Source organism: Hevea brasiliensis, unplaced genomic scaffold (genome assembly GCF_030052815.1).
Source record: "Hevea brasiliensis isolate MT/VB/25A 57/8 unplaced genomic scaffold, ASM3005281v1 Scaf1, whole genome shotgun sequence".
Lineage (NCBI taxonomy): Eukaryota > Viridiplantae > Streptophyta > Magnoliopsida > Malpighiales > Euphorbiaceae > Hevea > Hevea brasiliensis.
Window position 1 is genome coordinate 10,080,185 of NW_026614585.1, and position 19,867 is coordinate 10,100,051.

At 36.5% G+C, this 19,867-nt stretch overlaps 1 protein-coding gene and 1 long non-coding RNA gene across 9 annotated transcripts; one reads left to right on the forward strand and one right to left on the reverse strand.

The window, feature by feature from the left end:
• The first annotated feature begins 842 nt into the window (after positions 1-842).
• LOC110652485 (uncharacterized) lies at positions 843-19,660 on the forward strand. 8 transcript variants are annotated; one of them, XM_058141282.1, is made up of 15 exons: positions 844-1,288; positions 1,357-1,739; positions 1,834-1,900; positions 12,238-12,629; positions 12,700-12,766; positions 12,886-13,019; positions 13,095-13,164; positions 13,290-13,633; positions 13,707-14,133; positions 14,218-14,315; positions 14,480-14,516; positions 15,696-15,871; positions 17,749-17,893; positions 18,459-18,586; positions 19,403-19,660. In XM_058141282.1, the coding sequence occupies exons 1-15, from the start codon at positions 1,261-1,263 to the stop codon at positions 19,424-19,426; spliced, it is 2,520 nt and encodes an 839-aa protein (XP_057997265.1). In that variant the 5' UTR covers positions 844-1,260; the 3' UTR covers positions 19,427-19,660. The 8 variants fall into 8 exon arrangements, 6 of the variants coding, with proteins under 6 accessions (XP_057997269.1, XP_057997270.1, XP_057997265.1 ...); XM_058141283.1 differs by having other exon boundaries at positions 13,101-13,164; XM_058141285.1 differs by having other exon boundaries at positions 12,943-13,019; positions 13,101-13,164.
• On the reverse strand, positions 9,979-10,941 carry LOC131176292 (uncharacterized). The gene is made up of 2 exons (XR_009146415.1): positions 10,695-10,941; positions 9,979-10,383 (listed from the first exon to the last, which is right to left on the reverse strand). It is a non-coding gene; the product is annotated as an uncharacterized LOC131176292 (long non-coding RNA).
• Positions 19,661-19,867: the final 207 nt, after the last annotated feature.

Sequence of the window (19,867 nt, forward strand, 5' to 3'; positions counted from 1 at the left end):
CAAGTCACTAATTCCAACATTTTAATTCAGGGTTGTTCATAAATCAAAATCAAATTAAAATTTTGGTATAGTTTTTGTTCAATTTTTTAATGTTTTGATTTTCATTACTTTAATTTTGGTTCCATACGATCCAATTTCAGTTTGTATTTTGATTTTGTTTGATCTAATTTTGATTATTGAAATAATTTTATATAATTATTGTAAAGATATATTTTTCTCTTTTTAGAAATTAAAGTAAGTTGTTAGTATTTGTGATCATATTATATATATTTTAACTATTCTTAATTATTTAATTTTTATTTATAAAATACATGTATTAATAATCATATTATTTAATGTATTAAAACACTTATAATTATGTTTAAAAAAAATTATAATTAAGAATTATAAGGTAATTTTATATTTAATTATAATCAAAATTATTAAGAAAAACTATATGAATGAAAGATAATAGTAATTGATTCTATATTATCCATAATTATAATGTATATATAATATAATAATTATAATATATTTATTATAATCTTAATTACCTATTAATATATAAAATTATATTAAAAATATATAATATATTTTAAAAATAATAAAAATATTAACCTTTTATTTTATTAATATTTATAATTTGTTAAAATTAAATATTAATTTTAAAAAATATATTTTTTTAAAGTTAAAACTTATAAGTCTTAATTTTTTTAACTTTTTACCAAAAATATAATTAAAATAAAAAATAAAGAGTAAAAAAATAAATCACGGTCATATTGGAGGAAGGAGGGAGGTTTCTGTAGCTGAGAAAACGATAAAGGCCATTACAGGCAACATCAGAAAAGGTTAGATTTATTTTTTTTTCTCCCTTTTCCTTTTTGTAATCTTCTTAAGTCTCTTGGTTTTCTCAGTTTTTGCTATAATTTCATCTTTTCGTTTGAATTTGGACTTCATTGTTAGTTTAGTAAATCGTATGTGGTGATTTCTTTGCGTGGTTTATCTAAATTTTTCCCAAGATAACTATAAACCTGAAAAGTTTTAAAAACGGACCACAAAGTCGCCACATTGCCACTGTTTTATACTGTCCTGGTTGGTATCTTTGTTCGATGGACTATGTTGGCCTCCCCTACAAAGAAAAGACTTCATTATTCTTGATTTGATAATGGGAGTAGAGAGATAAAGAGTGAGTTTAGAAAGGGAACTCACGAGAAAATTAAAATTTCTGAAGTGATGGCATAGGTTTGTTTATTTCAAGGTTTCTGTGACCCTTTTGACGATATGCTTCCTGAACCAGCCGTTGCCCATGGTAAGTGATGCCCTGGAAATCATTGCATTATTGCTCTATTTGACTTGCATTGACATTAAATTTTTCAGCTGCTAGGGCTGGTGGGAAGTTTCAACCAAGGGCTAAATCACAAGCAAGGAAGGTAACATCCACATCATTTCCTTCTGTGCTTCCAAGCAATGCCAGGGAAAAATCTGTTTCATCATTCCCAACTACCTTTGACACAACAAAACCTGTTCAGTCTGTTCATCCTGTGGATGATAGAGGTGGTTCTTTGGTTTCATCATCAGGATTACCTGGGAGTGAAGAACACTTGGAAGACAATGACAATAACCTGAAATGTGAACCAGTGAAATCTTCAACCCAAACTGTTGAAAGAAGAGAGGATCTAGCTTCTCCAGATGCTCTGCCTTCAGAATTTGTGGTGACTAATAGCAACAAGAATGGAGATTCTAACCTCTTGATAAGAGAGGTAAACGTTTATATTTTACCTCTCCTTGTACCATTCTAGTGTAGATGAATAATTGATGAGTTTGATTAGTATACTGAAATTCTATTCATTTTAGGCAGATCCCTTGGGGCTTGATTTGGACCCTTTTGCTGTCATTTTTCCTAATACTACTCTAAGTAAAGGTAAGTTGTTGTGTGTACTACTGTCATCATGCATGATGCATACGAAATTCCACCCTTGCTTAATGAGATATAGTGATAATAATGGTTTTTACACAAAATTACAAAAGAAACTTTTGCCTCAATAAATTTGAAACTTCCTGATGATTCAAATGACCATGTAGAAAGAGATGATTCTCATTGATTTCAATTAATCTGTACATGGGTATATATATACAATTGATTCCTATAATTGTGTTCTACTAATTAGAAAGAAATCCTAAATAAGAAATCCTAAATAGGAATACAGAATACAAAATATACAGAGAAATAATATAGTGATTGACTTTCCATAACATAGTGATTGACTTTCCATAACACTCCCCCTCAAGTTGGAGCATAGATGTTAATCATGCCCAACTTGTTACAAATGTAGTCAATCCTAGCTCCATTCAGAGCTTTTGTGAAAATATCTCCTAACTGCTCTCCAGTTTTGATGTGTCCTGTTGAGATGATCTATTGTTGAATCTTTTCACGAATAAAGTGACAATCAATCTCAATATGTTTGGTCCGCTCATGAAGCAATATGAAGAGCAGCTTGATTATCACACCACAATTTCGCAGGCAAGGAGGTCTTAAAACCTGTCTCATCTAGTAATTGAAGTATCCACATTACCTCACATATTGATTGAGCCATGGCTCTGTATTCGGATTCAGCACTAGATCAAGAAACTACACTCTGCTTCTTGCTTCTCCAAGACACCAAATTTCCTCCAATAAAAACGCAATATCCAGTAGTTGACCTCCTGTCAACCTTAGATCCAGCCCAGTCGGCATCTGAAAAACATTCAACATTCAAATGCTCATGATTACCATATAGCAAACCTCTTCCTGGAGCGCTCTTCAGATAACACAAGATTTGTTCTAAGGCTTTCCAATGAGCAACAGTTGGGGAAGACATAAATTGACTTACCGCACTAACGGCATAAGCAATGTCAGGACGAGTGACTGTAAGGTAGTTCAATTTTCCTACCAATCTCCTGTATCTCTCTGGATCTTCAAACAATTCACTATCCCCTGCTAACAATTGTAAAGTTGGAGTTATTGGTGCGCTACAAGGCTTAGCACCTAATTTTCCTATCTCTGTCAATAGATCGAGGACATATTTTATTTGAGACAAGAAAATACCCTTCTTACTTCTCATAACTTCGATACCTAAGAAATACTTTAACAATCCCAAGTCTTTGGTCTGAAACTGAGTTTGGAGGAAGGTTTTAAGAGATGAAATACCTGCAGAGTCACTCCCAGTGATGACAATGTCATCCACATAGACTACCAAGAGAATTAGACCAGCCTCAGATTGTCTATAAAATACTGAGTGATCACACTTACTCTTTTGCATACCAAATTCCTGTACTGCTTCACTGAATCTCCCAAACCATGCCCTGGGACTTTGTTTCAAGCCATAAAGAGACTTCCGAAGCCTACAAACTTTACCCAACTCCCCCTGAGCAACAAACTCAGGTGGTTGCTCCATATACACCTCCTCCTGAAGATCACCATGAAGGAAAGCATTCTTGATATCCAATCGATGCAGGGGCCAATCATATGTAGCTGCTAAAGAGATAAACAAGCGAATAGAAGTAAGTTTAGCTACAGGAGAAAAAGTATCAGCGTAATCAACCCCATATGTCTGAGCATATCCTTTTGCTACAAGGCGTGCTTTTAACCTAGCCACAGAACCATCAGGATTTACCTTTACTGCATATACCCATTTGCAACCAATAACTTTCTTACCAGTGGGCAAAGGCAATAGTTCCCATGTACCATTAGCATCTAAAGCTTCCATTTCCTCTTTCATAGCATCACATCAGTCAGGATGAGACAGTGCCTCATCAACAGCATTAGGGATAGGAACAGAGTCTAAAGAAGTAACAAAACACCGAGAACAAGAAGACAATTGATTATAAGAAACAAAAGAAGAGATAGGGTAAGTACATGAACGTTTACCTTTACGAAGAGCAATGGGTAAGTCTAGATCAGAATCACGATCGATGAAGTGCAGGATCTCCCAACGCGAAGTAGTGGTGGAGGATGAGTCAGGAATCTCCAATCTCCTGGAATAAACATGAACAACGGGAGGTCGAGTAGGTCTAGAGACAGAAGGAACAGGCTGTGGAAGAGGACTAGACATTGGTTGGACAGTATATATTAAGAGATCATCCTCCTCCCCCTGACTCTCATACACAGATGATGGAGGAAAAAATGGAGTGGACTCAAAAAATATGACATCTGCAGAAATAAGATAACGATTAAGAGTAGGAGAGAAACAACGGTATCCTTTTTGGAGCCGGGAGTACCCAAGGAAGACACATTTGAGAGATTTTGGATCCAATTTAGTAACCTGTGGACGAACATCACGCACAAAAAAGGTACAACAAAAAATACGGAGTTCAATAGGGAACAAAGATTTTGTAGAAAACAAAGTAGTATAAGGAATATCCCCATTAAGGACAGAAGACGGCATACGATTGATCAAAAAACATGCCGTAGAAACTGCATCCGCCCAAAAGTGTTTAGGTACTTTCATCTGAAAAAGAAGAGCACGAGTTACCTCCAGAAGATGACGATTTTTTCTTTCGGCCACGCCATTTTGGGATGGGGTATCCACACAAGAAGACTGATGAAGAATGTCATTTTGTGTCATATAAGGCTGAAATTGTGCTGAAAAGTATTCTTTTGCATTGTCACTTCTTAATATGCGCACAGAAATATTAAATTGAGTTTTGATTTCATTACAAAAGGCACAAAAAATAGAAAACAACTCAGAACGATTCTTCATTAAATATAACCAGGTAACACGAGAGTAATCATCAACAAAAGTAACAAAATAACGAAATCCAGTTTTAGATGTAACAGAACAAGGACCCCAAACATCAGAATGAACTAACTCAAAAGGAGATGAAGCCCGTTTATTGACTCTAGACACAGAAGGAAAACGATGATGTTTTGCAAACTGACACGACTCACATTCTAATACTGATAAAGACTGAAATTGAAGACACAGCTTCTTCATGGTAGACAAAGAAGGATGACCCAATTTACAATGAGCTTCAAGAGGTGTTAAGGTACTGGAGCAAACAAGCGACCGCGGTACATGATTTTCGAATGTAGAGACCACGACTTGCGTCCTCTACCAATAATACGCCGTCGTAAGATCTGAAACAAACACCGGTCGGAAAAAGGAAGCGAGAACAATTTAAGGTGCGAGTAAGTTTACTAACAGAAAGTAGATTCAAAGAGAATTTTGGTAGACACAAAACAGAAGACAAAGAAATTGTGAAGTCGGGTTCTGATTCAGAACCCATGACACAAGAAGTAGAACCATCGGCTAAAGTATGATGAGGAAGTGAGATTAGGTGAAGCGGATAGAAGACTAGAATAACCTGTCATGTGATATGTCGCACCAGAATCAATAACACATTTGGATGAAGAAGAAACAAGGCATGTAGTGGATTTACGACTTAGCGATCGCGATGTGAGAGGCCCGATAGGCTTTAGAGATGCCTGATACTGGGAAAATTGTGCAAAATCCTCTGCAGATACCAAAATAGTTTTCTCAGAGGAAGATACTGTAGAATTCTCTGCTGCCATATTTGCCATCTGTGATCGCTGATTTTTTCTCTGAAGTTGCGGACAATTATATTTTGTATGGCCAGGCTCATGGCAATAATAACAAATGACTCCTCTTGAGTCCTGATTAGAACTAGCCTCTCCATTACGCTGATTATACATTTGCTGTAATTCCTCCTCTACTTCCTCTTCTATTACCTGTTGTCCATTTGGATTACGGCTAATAAGAGCACTCTTGGCGGTGTGAAGATTGAGTACTCTGCACTGAAGGACCCGTGTCAACGTTTCATGCAAAGAGGAAATCTCGAGGCGGAGAGAATCGAGATTTAGCGATCTCATACTACGAAGGAAGGCACGCAAGAAAACTCATAATGACTAGTTGCTCCGTTGGGCTCTTTGAACTTTCACATCAGGACTAAAAGGCAACAATACATTAAGTTCCTCATATACCCGTTTAAAATCCATAAAATAAGCCATGAGAGACTTATCATCTTTCTCAGCAGGGTAGAATGCCTTACAAACATCATAAATACGAGAGATATTCCCTTTACCAGAATACAAAAAATCTAAGTAATCCATCAATTCCTTAACAAATTCACAGTGATTAATTAAACTAATTAACTCACTATGAATCGAGTTCCGAAGCTGCAAAAACAACCGAGCATCCTCCCTTAGCCAAGTTTGTCGTGTGTCATCAGTGGGTGGATCTTTAGTAAGGTGATCATCCTTATCAATGCTACGCAAATAAACCCTAACAGTCTTACTCCACTCCAGGTAATTCGAACTATTAAGTTTGTGTTCCGTGATCTTAGTCATCACCGGAATCACATCAGAAATAACATTCTTATTGTCTGCCATTTGTTGAGACAAAAAAAACTAACCAAAACGCTAATCTAAAGTGCTTATAGCAGCAAAATAACCCAAAATCACAAATCAAGCAAATATCGAAATAGGATCTGAGAGCCAAACCTCAGAAGTCCTTTAATGGTTATATTGGATCAGGCAACAGCACACAATGGTGGAATGAGGGGGTTGAGACGACGCCGGCGATGTTGATCGGGGTTGAAACGGCTGGTCGGCGGCCAAGGTCTCTCCTGAGCTGGGTAGTGAGAACAAATAGTCACCCTAGATTGATGACCTACTCTGATACCATGTAGAAAGAGATGATTCTCATTGATTTCAATTAATCTGTACATGGGTATATATATACAATTGATTCCTATAATTGTGTTCTACTAATTAGGAAGAAATCCTAAATAAGAAATCCTAAATAGGAATACAGAATACAAAATATACAGAGAAATAATATTGTGATTGACTTTCCATAACATAGTGATTGACTTTCCATAACAGACCAATTCATTGCAATAGTCCCCACTGGCTTTGATACAACAGAATCTCTTCATTCTGTAGATGTTACAGGTAATAGATCTAGGGTACTAATATCTTTGTCCTTGACTACAATTGCCTTAGTTGACTCTCATACAATACAATCTGTACATTCTGTTGTTGTCATGGATAAAACTGTGGAGTCGGTCTATCCTTACCTCACCTGGATAATGAGAGTAAAGAGCCATTGAAAGAAAATGAAGTCTTATTTCCTAATGACAACAGAAACATGGAATTAGTCAACTCCTCATCAAAAGAACTCGTGCCCAAAGAGGATATGAGCTCTAAAGATGCTCAGCTTGCAGAGGTAAATTCTGACAACTGTGGTCAAAAGCCTTCTAGCTTTGGAGAATCTGCAGCTATTTCGTTTCATATTGCATTTAGAAGATTTATGGGGTGTATTTAGGAGGGAATTATGTTGATTATAGGTCAATTCGATAGGGCTTGATTTGGACCCTTTTGCTGATTGTAGAAAGAGATGATTCTCATTGATTTCAATTAATCTGTACATGCGTATATATATACAATTGATTCCTATAATTGTGTTTTACTAATTAGGAAGAAATCCTAAATAAGAAATCCTAAATAGGAATACAGTGATTGACTTTCCATAACATAGTGATTGACTTTCCATAACACTCCCCCTCAAAGTTGGAGCATAGATGTTAATCATGCCCAACTTGTTACAAATGTAGTCAATCCTAGCTCCATTCAGAGCTTTTGTGAAAATATCTCCTAACTGCTCTCCAGTTTTGATGTGTCCTATTAAGATGATCTGTTGTTGAATCTTTTCACGAATAAAGTGACAATCAATCTCAATATGTTTAGTTCGCTCATGAAACACCGGATTAGAAGCAATATGAAGAGCAGCTTGATTATCACACCACAATTTCTCAGGCAGGGAGGTCTTAAAACCTGTCTCATCTAGTAATTGAAGTATCCACATTACCTCACATACTGATTGTGCCATGGCTCTGTATTCGGATTCAGCACTAGATCGAGAAACTACACTCTGCTTCTTGCTTCTCCAAGACACCAAATTTCCTCCAATAAAAACGCAATATCCAGTAGTTGACCTCCTGTCAACCTTAGATCCAAATCGGCCAAGATCTGAAAAACATTTAACATTCAAATGCCCATGATTACCATATAGCAAACCTCTTCCTGGAGCGCCCTTCAAATAACACAAGATTTGTTCCAAGGCTTCCCAATGAGCAACAGTTGGGGAAGACATAAACTGACTTACCACACTAACGGCATAAGCAATATCAGGACGAGTGACTGTAAGGTAGTTCAATTTTCCTACTAATCTCCTGTATCTCTCTGGATCTTCAAACAACTCACTATCCTCGCAACTTGATTGTAAAGTTGGAGTCATTGGTGCGCTATAAGGCTTAGCACCTAATTTTCCTGTCTCTGTCAATAGATCGAGGACATATTTTCTTTGAGATAAGAAAATACCCTTCTTACTTCTCATAACTTCGATACCCAAGAAATACTTTAACAATCCCAAGTCTTTGGTCTGAAATGAGTTTGGAGGAAGGTTTTAAAAGATGAAATACCTGCAGAGTCACTCCCAGTGATGACAATGTCATCCACATAGACTACCAAGAGAATTAGATCAGCCTCAGATTGCCTATAAAATACTGAGTGATCACACTTACTCTTTTGCATACCAAATTCCTGTACTGCTTCACTGAATCTCCCAAACCATGCCCTAGGACTTTGTTTCAAGCCATAAAGAGACTTCCGAAGCCTACAAACTTTATCCAACTCCCCTGAGCAACAAACCCAGGTAGTTGCTCCATATACACCTACTCCTGAAGATCACCATGAAGGAAAGCATTCTTGATATCCAATTGATGCAGGGGCCAATCATATGTAGCTGCTAAAGAGATAAACAAGCTAATAGAAGTAAGTTTAGCTACAGGAGAAAAAGTATCAGAGTAATCAACCCCATATGTCTGAGCATATCATTTTGCTACAAGGCGTGCTTTTAACCTAGCCACAGAACCATCAGGATTTACCTCATCAGAAATACCCATTTGCAACCAATAGCTTTCTTACCAGAGTAAAGGCAATAGTTCCCATGTACCATTAGCATCTAAAGCCTCCATTTCCTCTTTCATAGCATCACACCCAGGATGAGACGATTGCCTCATCAATGATTAGGGATAGGAACAGAGTCTAAAGAAGTAACAAAACACCGAGAACAAGAAGACAATTGATTATAAGAAACAAAAGAAGAGATAGGGTAAGTACATGAACGTTTACCTTTACGAAGAGCAATGGGTAAGTCTAGATCAGAATCATGGTCGATGATGAGTGCAGGATCTCCCAACGAAGTAGGCTGGTGGAGGATCCGAGTCGGGAATCTCCAATCTCTGGAATAAACATGAACAACGGAGGTCGAGTAGGTCTAGAGACGGAAGAACAGTGTGGGAGAGGACTAGACATTGGTTGACAAGATGTATTAAGAGATCATCCTCCTCCCCCTGACTCTCATACACAGATGGAGGAAAAAATGGAGTGGACTCAAAAAATGTGACATCTGCAGAAACAAGATAACGATTAAGAGTAGGAGAGAAACAACGGTATCCTTTTTGGAGCCGGGAGTACCCAAGGAAGACACATTTGAGAGATTTTGGATCCAATTTAGCAACCTGTGGACGAACATCACGCACAAAACAGGTACAATAAAAAATACGGGGTTCAATAGGGAACAAAGATTTTGTAGGAAACAAAGTAGTATAAGGAATATCCCCATTAAGGACAGAAGACGGCATACGATTGATCAAAAAACATGTCGTAGAAACTGCATCCGCCCAAAAGTGTTTAGGTACTTTCATTTGAAAAAGAAGAGCACGAGTTACCTCAAGAAGATGACGATTTTTTCTTTCGGCCACGCCATTTTGGGATGGGGTATCCACAAAGGAAGACTGATGAAGAATGCCATTTTGTGTCATATAAGGCTGAAATTGTGCTGAAAAGTATTCTTTGGCATTGTCACTTCTTAATATGCGCACAGAAATATTAAATTGAGTTTTGATTTCATTACAAAAGGCACAAAAGATATAAAATAACTCAGAACGATTCTTCATTAAATATAACCAGGTAACACGAGAGTAATCATCAACAAAAGTAACAAAATAACGAAATCCAGTTTTAGATGTAACAGAACAAGGACCCCAAACATCAGAATGAACTAACTCAAAAGGGGATGAAGCCCGTTTATTGACTCTAGACACAGAAGGCAAACGATGATATTTTGCAAACTGACACGACTCACATTCTAGTACTGATAAAGACTGAAATTGAGGACACAGCTTCTTCATGGTAGACAAAGAAGGATGACCCAATCTACAATGAGCTTCAAGAGGTGTTAAGGTACTGGAGCAAACAAGCGACCGCGGTACATGATTTTCCAGAATGTAGAGACCACCTGACTCGCGTTCTCTACCAATAATCTGCTTCGTCGTAAGATCCTGAAACAAACACTGGTCAGGAAAAAAGGAAACAGAACAATTTAAGGTACGAGTAAGTTTACTAACAGAAAGTAGATTAAAAGAGAATTTTGGTAGACACAAAACAGAAGACAAAGAAATTGACGAAGTCGGGTTTGCAGTTCCAGAACCCATGACACAAGAAGTAGAACCATCAGCTAAAGTAACAGTAGAGGAAGTGAGATTAGACTGAAAAGCAAATAGAAGACTAGAATTACCTGTCATGTGATCTGTCGCACCAGAATCAATAACTCATTTGGATGAAGAAGACACAAGGCATGTAGTGGATTTACCTGACTCAGCGATCGCAGTGACAGGGGAACTGGTAGGCTTTAGAGATGCCTAATACTGGGAAAATTGTGCAAAATCCTCTGCAGATGCCAAAATAGTTTTCTCAGAGGACGATACTGTAGAATTCTCTGCTGCCATATTTGCCATCTGTGATCGCTGATTTTTCCTCTGAAGTTACGGACAATTATATTTTGTATGGCCAGGCTCATGGCAATAATAACAAATGACTCCTCTTGAGTCCTGATTAGAACTAGCCTCTCCATTCTGATTATACATTGCCTGTAATTCCTCCTCTACTTCCTCTTCTATTACCCTGTTGTCCATTTGGATTAAGGCTAATAAGAGCACTACTGGCAGGCTATGAAGATTGAGTACTCTCTGTACGAAGGACTCGTGTGAACGTTTCATACAAAGAGGAAATCTCAGAACTGGAGAGAATCTGAGATTTAGCAGTCTCATATTCTGAGGGAAGGCCTGCAAGAAAACTCATAACAGCCAGTTGTTCCCGTTGGGCCTGCTGAACTTTCACATCAGGACTAAAAGGCAACAATACATTAAGTTCCTCATATACCCGTTCAAAATCCATAAAATAAGCCGTGAGAGACTTATCCTCTTTCTCAGCACGATAGAATGACTTACAAACATCATAAATACGGGAGATATTTCCTTTACCAAAATACAGAAAATCTAAGTAATCCATCAATTCCTTAACAAATTCACAGTGATTAATTAAACTAATTACCTCACTATGAATCGAGTTCCGAAGCTGCAAAAACAACCGAGCATCCTCCCTTAGCCAAGTTTGTCGTGTATCATCAGTGGGTGGATCTTTAGTAAGGTGATCATCCTTATCAATGCTACGCAAATAGACCCTAACAGTCTTACTCCGCTCCAGGTAATTCGAACTATTAAGTTTGTGTTCCGTGATCTTAGTCATCACCGGAATCTCATCAGAAATAACATTCTTATTGTCTGCCATTTGTTGAGACAAAGAAAACTAACCGAAACGCTAATCCAAAGTGCTTATAGCAACAAAATAACCCAAAATCAAGCAAATACCGAAATAGGATCTGAGAGCCAAACCTCAGAAGTCCTTTAATGGTATACTGGATCAGGCAACAGCACACAGTGGTGGAATGAGGGGGTTGAAACGGCCGGTCGGCGGCCAAGGTCTCTCCTGAGCTGGGTAGTGAGAACAAATAGTCACCCTAGATTGATGACCTGCTCTGCTACCATGTAGAAAGAGATGATTCTCATTGATTTCAATTAATCTGTACATGGGTATATATATACAATTGATTCCTATAATTGTGTTCTACTAATTAGGAAGAAATCCTAAATAAGAAATCCTAAATAGGAAGACAGAATACATAACATACAGAGAAATAATATGGTGATTGACTTTCCATAACATAGTGATTGGCTTTCCGTAACACTGATATTCTTCTCCCTCCTGCTATAAGCAATGGTAACTTACCAGCTTCTGTTTTTTTAACAGCCTTCATATTCAAGGAGAGTAGTTGTCAATATTAATTTCTGTTGCAGTGAGGGCTGGTGGCAAATTTCAACCAAGGGGAAAGGCCTGGCCTAGGAAGGGAACATCTGAGTTAAATGCTTTTTCTGTTTCTGGTGCTACAGTGGGAGGGCATGCTAGTGTAGTTTCCACGGTCTCAGATAACCTGCAGTCTGCTAAATTTATTGATGTTGGAGATTGTAGATTGATGGATTCAGTTTATTCATCTTTAACTACCTTGGAGAGCATGGAAAGCAAAGAGGCGTTGAGAAATGATGACTGCACAAATTCCGGAGTTCTATTATTCAATGTTGAAAGAAGTTCAGGATTAGCGAATTCTTCCCATTTAGTTGCCTCTGATGCTCTGCATTCACGTGTTATTGACAGAGATTCACATTCTGGGTTGGGAAAATCAACTGGAGAAGTAAGAAAATTGTGCTTCTGTTTCTTATGCTTGTGTTTTTCATAATATTTTGACAAATCCTATTTTTCAGAGTGCAGACATATTTTCAGGGTTGGAATATATTCTTGATTTTGTTACCCAGTCCCCAAGAAGTACAGGTGAGTTGTGAAAAGTTCCTATAACATCTTTAACCATTTCATTTGAGTCTTGCATAATGATGGTGAAACATTTTTTTCTCTGGAAACTCCACTTCCTGCTTCAAATGAGGAGGGAACAGAAGAACATTCTAGATTTCCAGCTTTAATTTCTGTTAGTTCTTCACTACTCAGTGCAGGCAGTGAGGCAACTCAAAATCCTGTAACTTGTAATGAACCTGCTGTTCAGACTGATAATGGAAAGCTGAAGTCAGACGTAAGGATCTGTACATCTATTAATTCCAGTTCTTGTTTGACAGCATTTAGTTTGATTGGGTCATCATTTGGTTAGTTTCAGGAACCAGGATCCTTCCCGAACTTGGAAAGTCCAGGCATTTTGCCTCCGTCTGCCATTGCATTGGGTATGTTCAAAACTAGCTGCTGCCTGCATTATTGATACATTCTTCTTCTTCTTCTTCTTCTTCTTCTTCTTCTTTTTTCCTCTTTTTGTTTTTTGCGCTTTCTGCTCAGTCTTTGTTGACTTTAGAATGCTGTACCAGAAAAATCCAGCCAAAAACCGTGTTACAAAATGGCCAAGAGAAACCTAGTACTAGCATCCTTCCAGATGCAGTGGAGTCTATTGTGCCTCTATCAAATGCTCAAATTGATCCCTCTGAAACTGTGTACATTGATGAGGGCACAATTCCTACCTTCCCATCAGAGGATGTTCTTGATAATTCATCCATGAGCTTTAGCAATTTTATTCCCACAGATCCTACTACGTCTGAGTTTCCAATGAATGAAGAACAAATAAACCTTGCTGAAGCTTCTTGCTCTGGTGACGTAAATATTTTGCACCAAGAAGATGTACCTGGAGTGCCTGTAAAAGAGGTAGTTTTTGAAGTAAACAAAATGTTCTGAGCTGTGTTGATCTGGTCCTAACTTCATTATGGTTTCTTCTCAGAGTTCTAAGGATAGGAAAAGAAAGTCTGCTTCAGTATCAAATCTTGCTCAGAATTCCAAACAATATTCTTTAGTTGGTGAGATGAATGAAAGTGGCAAATCGGCAAGGCAGCTGAGGAAGCGGATTGCTGCTCCACAACTTGTTGATGGGCTGGAGGATGAAGCTCATGATACTGATGGCTTCCCTCCTGAATCTCCTAGTAATTCTATTGCAGATGAAGGACACATTGATTATGACTATGGAGTGGATGAAGATAGAGTGGAAAATGCATCTAGCAATAAAAGAGCTTCAAAAAAGTCAAAAAAACCTTCGGCTGAACAGGAAAAGAAACCTGTTAGTAGATGTAAGAGGGACAATGGTGCACCAGAACAGTCAAATCAACAGTCACACAAGAAGTTTTCTCATTCCACTCGTCAGAAAAACAGATGTAGATTCAATGCTATACATCAGTTAACTTGAAATATTATGTATTTTTATCTTCATGTTACTTAAATTTCATTCTTTTATGCAGTAAAAGATTTGCTTAGCATACCAGAGGATGAAATTGATTTCCAGAAGATGCCTCTCAAAGATATTATTTTGCTTGCAGGGTACAAGGAGAAGTTAGCTGTATGCACTCTGTTTACTAGCTCTTGTGATGATATTTTTAATGTAGTTGCTGTGGTTTGGTTTATAATAACATTTTGTATAGCATTATTCATTTTATGTTTGCGGAATGCTACACACTGGCCATTTCTGCTTGACCTTCATTTCTTCTTTCTTGCTGATTAAAGAGGCACAAGCTTCAAAGAATGCCTCAACCAATAAAAGGTATGAATTTAATAGCAAGAGGCATATATAGCTGACTTTTATGTTCTTGAGCAATTGCTGCATGTGAATTAACATATATACATGCACCAATCTGGGTATAAATGAAAGCCACAGTTTCTTTGGCTTTATGCACAGTTAACATGATATATTAATAATGATGTATATCTATCTTTTATTACTCAATAATTTATGAACTGCTTCTAGAATCTAGATAGCTAGTGGAACTGGAGGAAGGCCTTATAGAGCTTTCAGATCTCAATACAGATTCATGTTTTGCAAGTGTCAGTATCTTTCAGTTCTTGTCCCATTCACCAACAAAAGAAGTAAAAGGAGGAAAACCCCTTCTACGATATATGAATGCAGTGTTGAGATATTAGCTTATATATCTCAACATCAACTTCAGGCACAAAATTACTGTTGATAAAGTGATGAAAACTAAAATAAAAAGATGTACCTAATAAATGATAAAGCATGATTCTTTTAGTTGAACTCTAGTTTTTAGTTCAGAATTTTGGATTTGATTAAAAGAGGAAAGGAAAATAAATTGCCTTCTTTTTTCTTATATATTTCCCCATGGATTGTGCACTTTTGTCATCTTATGACTTATGTGGACAGAAAAGTGTTCCACCAAAGAAATGCCTGTTTTCTGTGTAATTGTACGTGTGGATGGGAAATATACAGGTTAGGTTGGTTTTATTTATTTATTTATTTTTTCACAAATCACCAGTAAACTAATTTAGTTTTTATGGAAGTTGATCTGTGGAATTTGAAGAATTCAGTGCATCAGACGAAACTGTTATCTGTAAAAGTATATGCCTTTGTTGCCGGTAATGTTCATAAATTTCTTCCATCTAGTTAAGTCGTGTTTGGGACAGTGGGTGGTCTGCTTTTGGCACCTGCAATTTTCTGCCCCATGGTTCCTCCCAACCATGTTCTTGGGAAAGCTTCATTTTGAAGCTTTCTCAAAGCCATGGTCCAGCAGCAGAAGGTTAAAAAGAAATGAAAAATAACAAAAATAAGGCAAAAGCATTTTGGGAGAATCTAATCAAACTGGTCCACCCTACAAATGAGCCTTTAGTTTAGAATAAGGTAGCACTTGCTTGCTTCTGAATGGCCCTTATTAGCTGTCATTCCTCTGGTATATATGTACAATCAATTTATATTTTGGTTGCCATGCAGCGCTAACAATTCTGTCCTTTGGGGAAGATTCTCATAATAAAGAGGATACCATTACGTCAGAGCAAGATGGAGGCTGCGCCGAAAATCAATCAAATTCCTTATTTAATTACCATTCTTTCATGGATAAAACACCAACTGCTAGATGGTCAAAACCAGAGACAGAGTTGTTTTATGAGGTATCTGTGGCTCTAATTCTGCATTTCATTTATTATATTTATATACTATAGGCAAGTTATATTTTGTGCTATGATATATAATAGCAAAACAAGTGGTGGGGGCTGTCCATCCATAGATGCATATACAAGTACAGGTGTGGTGCAAGGGAGATGTTGGTGGGCTCCTACATTGGTCAAGTGACTGGGTTCATTTGTGTCTATACCTTTTTTCTTTCTCCAGTTAAATGGAAAATTTTCACAACTTGCGGTTCTAATTATTTTGGGGATTTTAGATAATTTTCTAATTCTCCATATTGATAATGTCTCAATTAAAACAAGGTACTGTGTGGTAGGAGAAAGGAAAAGGATATGTACCCGTTTCTAGAGTCGGATACATGTTATTGATTGTTAATAACTGCAGCTCTGAAGAGACACAGTACATGACTATGGATAGATGTGACCAGTTTGGTAAAGGCTTTGTTTTGTTCCGGATATTGAAAGACTATCTCAGTAATTTTCTGTCCTTTTGTTATTCTGAAGATATATGATAATCAAATTGCTTCTAATAATTTTGTTTATTTAACACCATTCTATTTAGTAGCTGTCACCTTCAAACATTTAGATCTAACTGATGCAGGACAGCCTGCAGGTCTTAGAATTAGTGTTGAAATTTGAGGATTTGTGAAGGCTAAAGAGAGCAGGAATTTTGGAGAATTAAGGTTTGTGAAAGGATTGAATTGAAAAGCAAATTTAAACAAGAAGAGAAGACGCGTGGGCTATGAACAGTAAAATAAAATTTTTAGGCTTAATAAACTTACTTAAGCATCACACCCATGGTTCCTTATGCATCACGCCTATGGTTGAATTGCATCACACTGCTCGAAGCGTAATTGCAAGAATTTGTATCAATCAAAACTTTGAAACAACATTACAAGCATAGGTATTTATGAACTTGGAAAAGAATCATTAATCCTGAAGGTTTTGGACCCTAAAAGTAAACCTCGACTTTTAAGTAATTTCAAAAATTAATCCTTAACCAACAAGGACTCTAAATAAAGACTCCAATAGAAATCTAGTTCTTTCCAGTGAATATGAAATATATTTAAATAGACACTTAACTAAAACTCTAAAAGAACTAGAAAGTATTCTATAATTTTCCCTATAAACTCTATATTAAAACTGAATTATAATCCTAAGCTTCTTGAGTATTTGACTATGAATTTTCTTGAATTCCTTGGCTGCATCACTAACTCGAGATTAACTACCTGTTGCTAAGCAACTTTCATTATACAAATTTAAATGCCAATGCTTTTTAATTTATTTGAGGAATTGCATTTTCCATGTCTACTTGTGGCAAAGTTGATTGAACTGAATTTGTGTCTTTACTGTTTGGTATGACTTACAGTTACGGTGGGCCTTGAATCCTTTCTTTGTATCACACATAATTTGGTTAAATACAAAATGCAGAGATTTACTGGGAAATAGAAACCTTGCTGTTGAGTTAAAATTGAAGCATTTGAGAAAGACTGTAGGAGGAAAGATATAAATTTTGAATATTGTTTTTCCTTTTTCCTAAGAATTTCTAAATTATAGATTATGGAACAGGTCAACAACAACAACAACTAAGCCTTAATTTCAAATTAGTTGAGGTCAGCTATATGGATCCTTTATTATTATTATTATTATTATTATTATTATTATTATTATCATCGAAGAGATCAGATAAAAAAATTATTTCACAAAATGCTTTATCTATTTTATGTCTTAGATAATAAAGGAAATTGGCATATTTAGGGGTTGAAGTTGAAGAGTTACTGATCTGTGTATATTTTTTCCTCTTCATATAATCCATTACGCATGTTTAAGAATTGAATTGAAATATGCATCGTTTTTTTTAGGGAATTTGGCAATTTGGGACTGATCTATCAATGATACAACAACTATTCCCTGGACGAACGCGTCATCAAATCAAGTTGAAGTTTAAGAAGGAGGAGCGTCAACATCCATTAAGGCTCTCTGAAGCTCTGAGCAGTCGTGCTAAAGGTAAAACCATTCTTATTCTTACCCTTTCTAATTTATTATCAAAGTTTAGTTGAACATAATTATTTCTGTATTCTTCAAAGATGAACACATTCAGCTTTAGTTTGGATAAATGTACATGTAGTTCTTTATGCCTTATTTTCCTGCATTAGTGGAGGTTTAGTGAAGTGAGAAGTAGAAGTAAAATTCTGGAATGGGGTTTCTTTCTCTAGAGAGGTTTTTGGCTTTGTCATCAATGGTGGTTGTTGACACGCCATGGGCCTTGTGTCATATTTTCTAGTGCATCTCAAACTAATGTTTCTAACTTTATTGATATGATTTGATATTGGAATTAGATTTCCTGAAAGTGTTGTCCTTTTCAGTATGCACTAACTGGGTAAACTCAGTCTCATCAGTGCATCCACACATATAGCAAAAGTTGGGAACATAAAGTGCACTAATGTTTGTGGCTTATGTTGGACTTTGTTTTAAAGCAAGTTATTGGAAAATTTAAGTTACAATCAAGTTGATTGTTGTGAAATGTGGCATGTTGAAAGTTATGGTGTTGTGACCTGATTTTCTGTTGCAGATCATTCATATTTTGAAAAAGTGATTGAGCAGCTGCAACAAGTTGCTGCCCTGGCAGAGCAGGAGTCTAACAGAGGCAACTCAGTCAGTTTGACAGATGAGGAGGCTGAGTTGAATCCTGAAACTAATGTAAACATCTTGTTCCTTCCCCTACATTCCTAAGGGATGATATATATGCTATTTACTATTATATTTCTGGAGAAAAATTATATATCCACCAGTCTATGCGTTTACATGGAGTATTCAAATCACTTGGGAAAAATGTCAGAAGAAATTGTATTAACTGTTCCAAAAGATCTAGTCTTCTTAAGTTTTGGTCTTAATCTTTTAATATGCTCTAACTTTTGAAGTATTGATGTGGTATTTGATTGATTACTGTACATTCATGGCCTCTGACTGTATCCTCATGTCCATGATTATGTAGTTTCTACATTAAAATGTTTGCGCACATGTCAATTATATGGCAATATTTAATTGAATCTTTTCAACTGTCTCACTGACTTCTGCATTTTCTTGATAAAATTCTACATAACTCAAATAAGGTCACAGAAATTCTACATAACTCAAATAAGGTCACAGCTTATTGTTGTTAGTAATGATATACTGTGAAAATATAGAACCTTAATATTATTATATTAACCTTTTATACTAATTTAAGCCAGACAAGCAAGTAACAAAACTTGATTTAGAAGCTTAGGATAGTTCAAATGCAATGCCTGGATATGGCCGTAGTGATTAGCTTTTGAAGGTAACAACCTTCTTTGATTAAATCTATACATCATTTACTGCTATTGGCAGTCTAATTTGAAACCGGTGGGTGCCGCCAAGGAGAGGAGAGATGCAGCCACTAGGGACTAGGATTCATATATGCTATATTTGAATTTTCCTGCTTTATAAAAAGAGTAAAAAATAACATTTACTAATCCATTTGCACTGTGCTGGCAGGAAGAAGTGGCAAAATCTGATTAACGGGATAAGGATGCAACAGTTGAAGATCAGGGTGGAGACCCTCTGAAGTATGATGAAGATGATGATGACTACGATATATGGAGCTCATACAAAAGTGAATTTTAATTATCAGATTGAAGAGGGCATTTTTGTGTATATTGCCCTTGTTTTCCCTTAATGTGAGGGAAAAATTCCATATTTTTCACTGGTTGTAGAGATTTTTTACTTATTTAATTAGTGCATAGTCAAATTTTACTGGCTCTTGTAAATATTTTCCAAATTCATTATTAACGGTTTATCTTTGAAAATGCCTTTTTTTTTGTTACATATGTAAAGGGAAGTGGTAATAAACCTGGATCTTTCAGATTCAACATGTGTGCAACTATCATTGGACTCTGCCCATAACTGCCTCTTTGAATATATTTTAGAAATGAATTAAAAGATATGTTGTGTTGGGATTTT

Excerpts from the sequence above, each read along its gene's own strand:
- LOC110652485 (XM_058141282.1), top strand. The coding sequence starts at position 1,261 with ATGCTTCCTGAACCAGCCGTTGCCCATG. Across the intron at positions 13,020-13,094 it reads ATGGAAAGCTGAAGTCAGAC|TTTCAGGAACCAGGATCCTT; the intron begins GTAAGGATCTGT and ends TCATTTGGTTAG. Across the intron at positions 17,894-18,458 it reads TCTGAGCAGTCGTGCTAAAG|ATCATTCATATTTTGAAAAA; the intron begins GTAAAACCATTC and ends TTTCTGTTGCAG.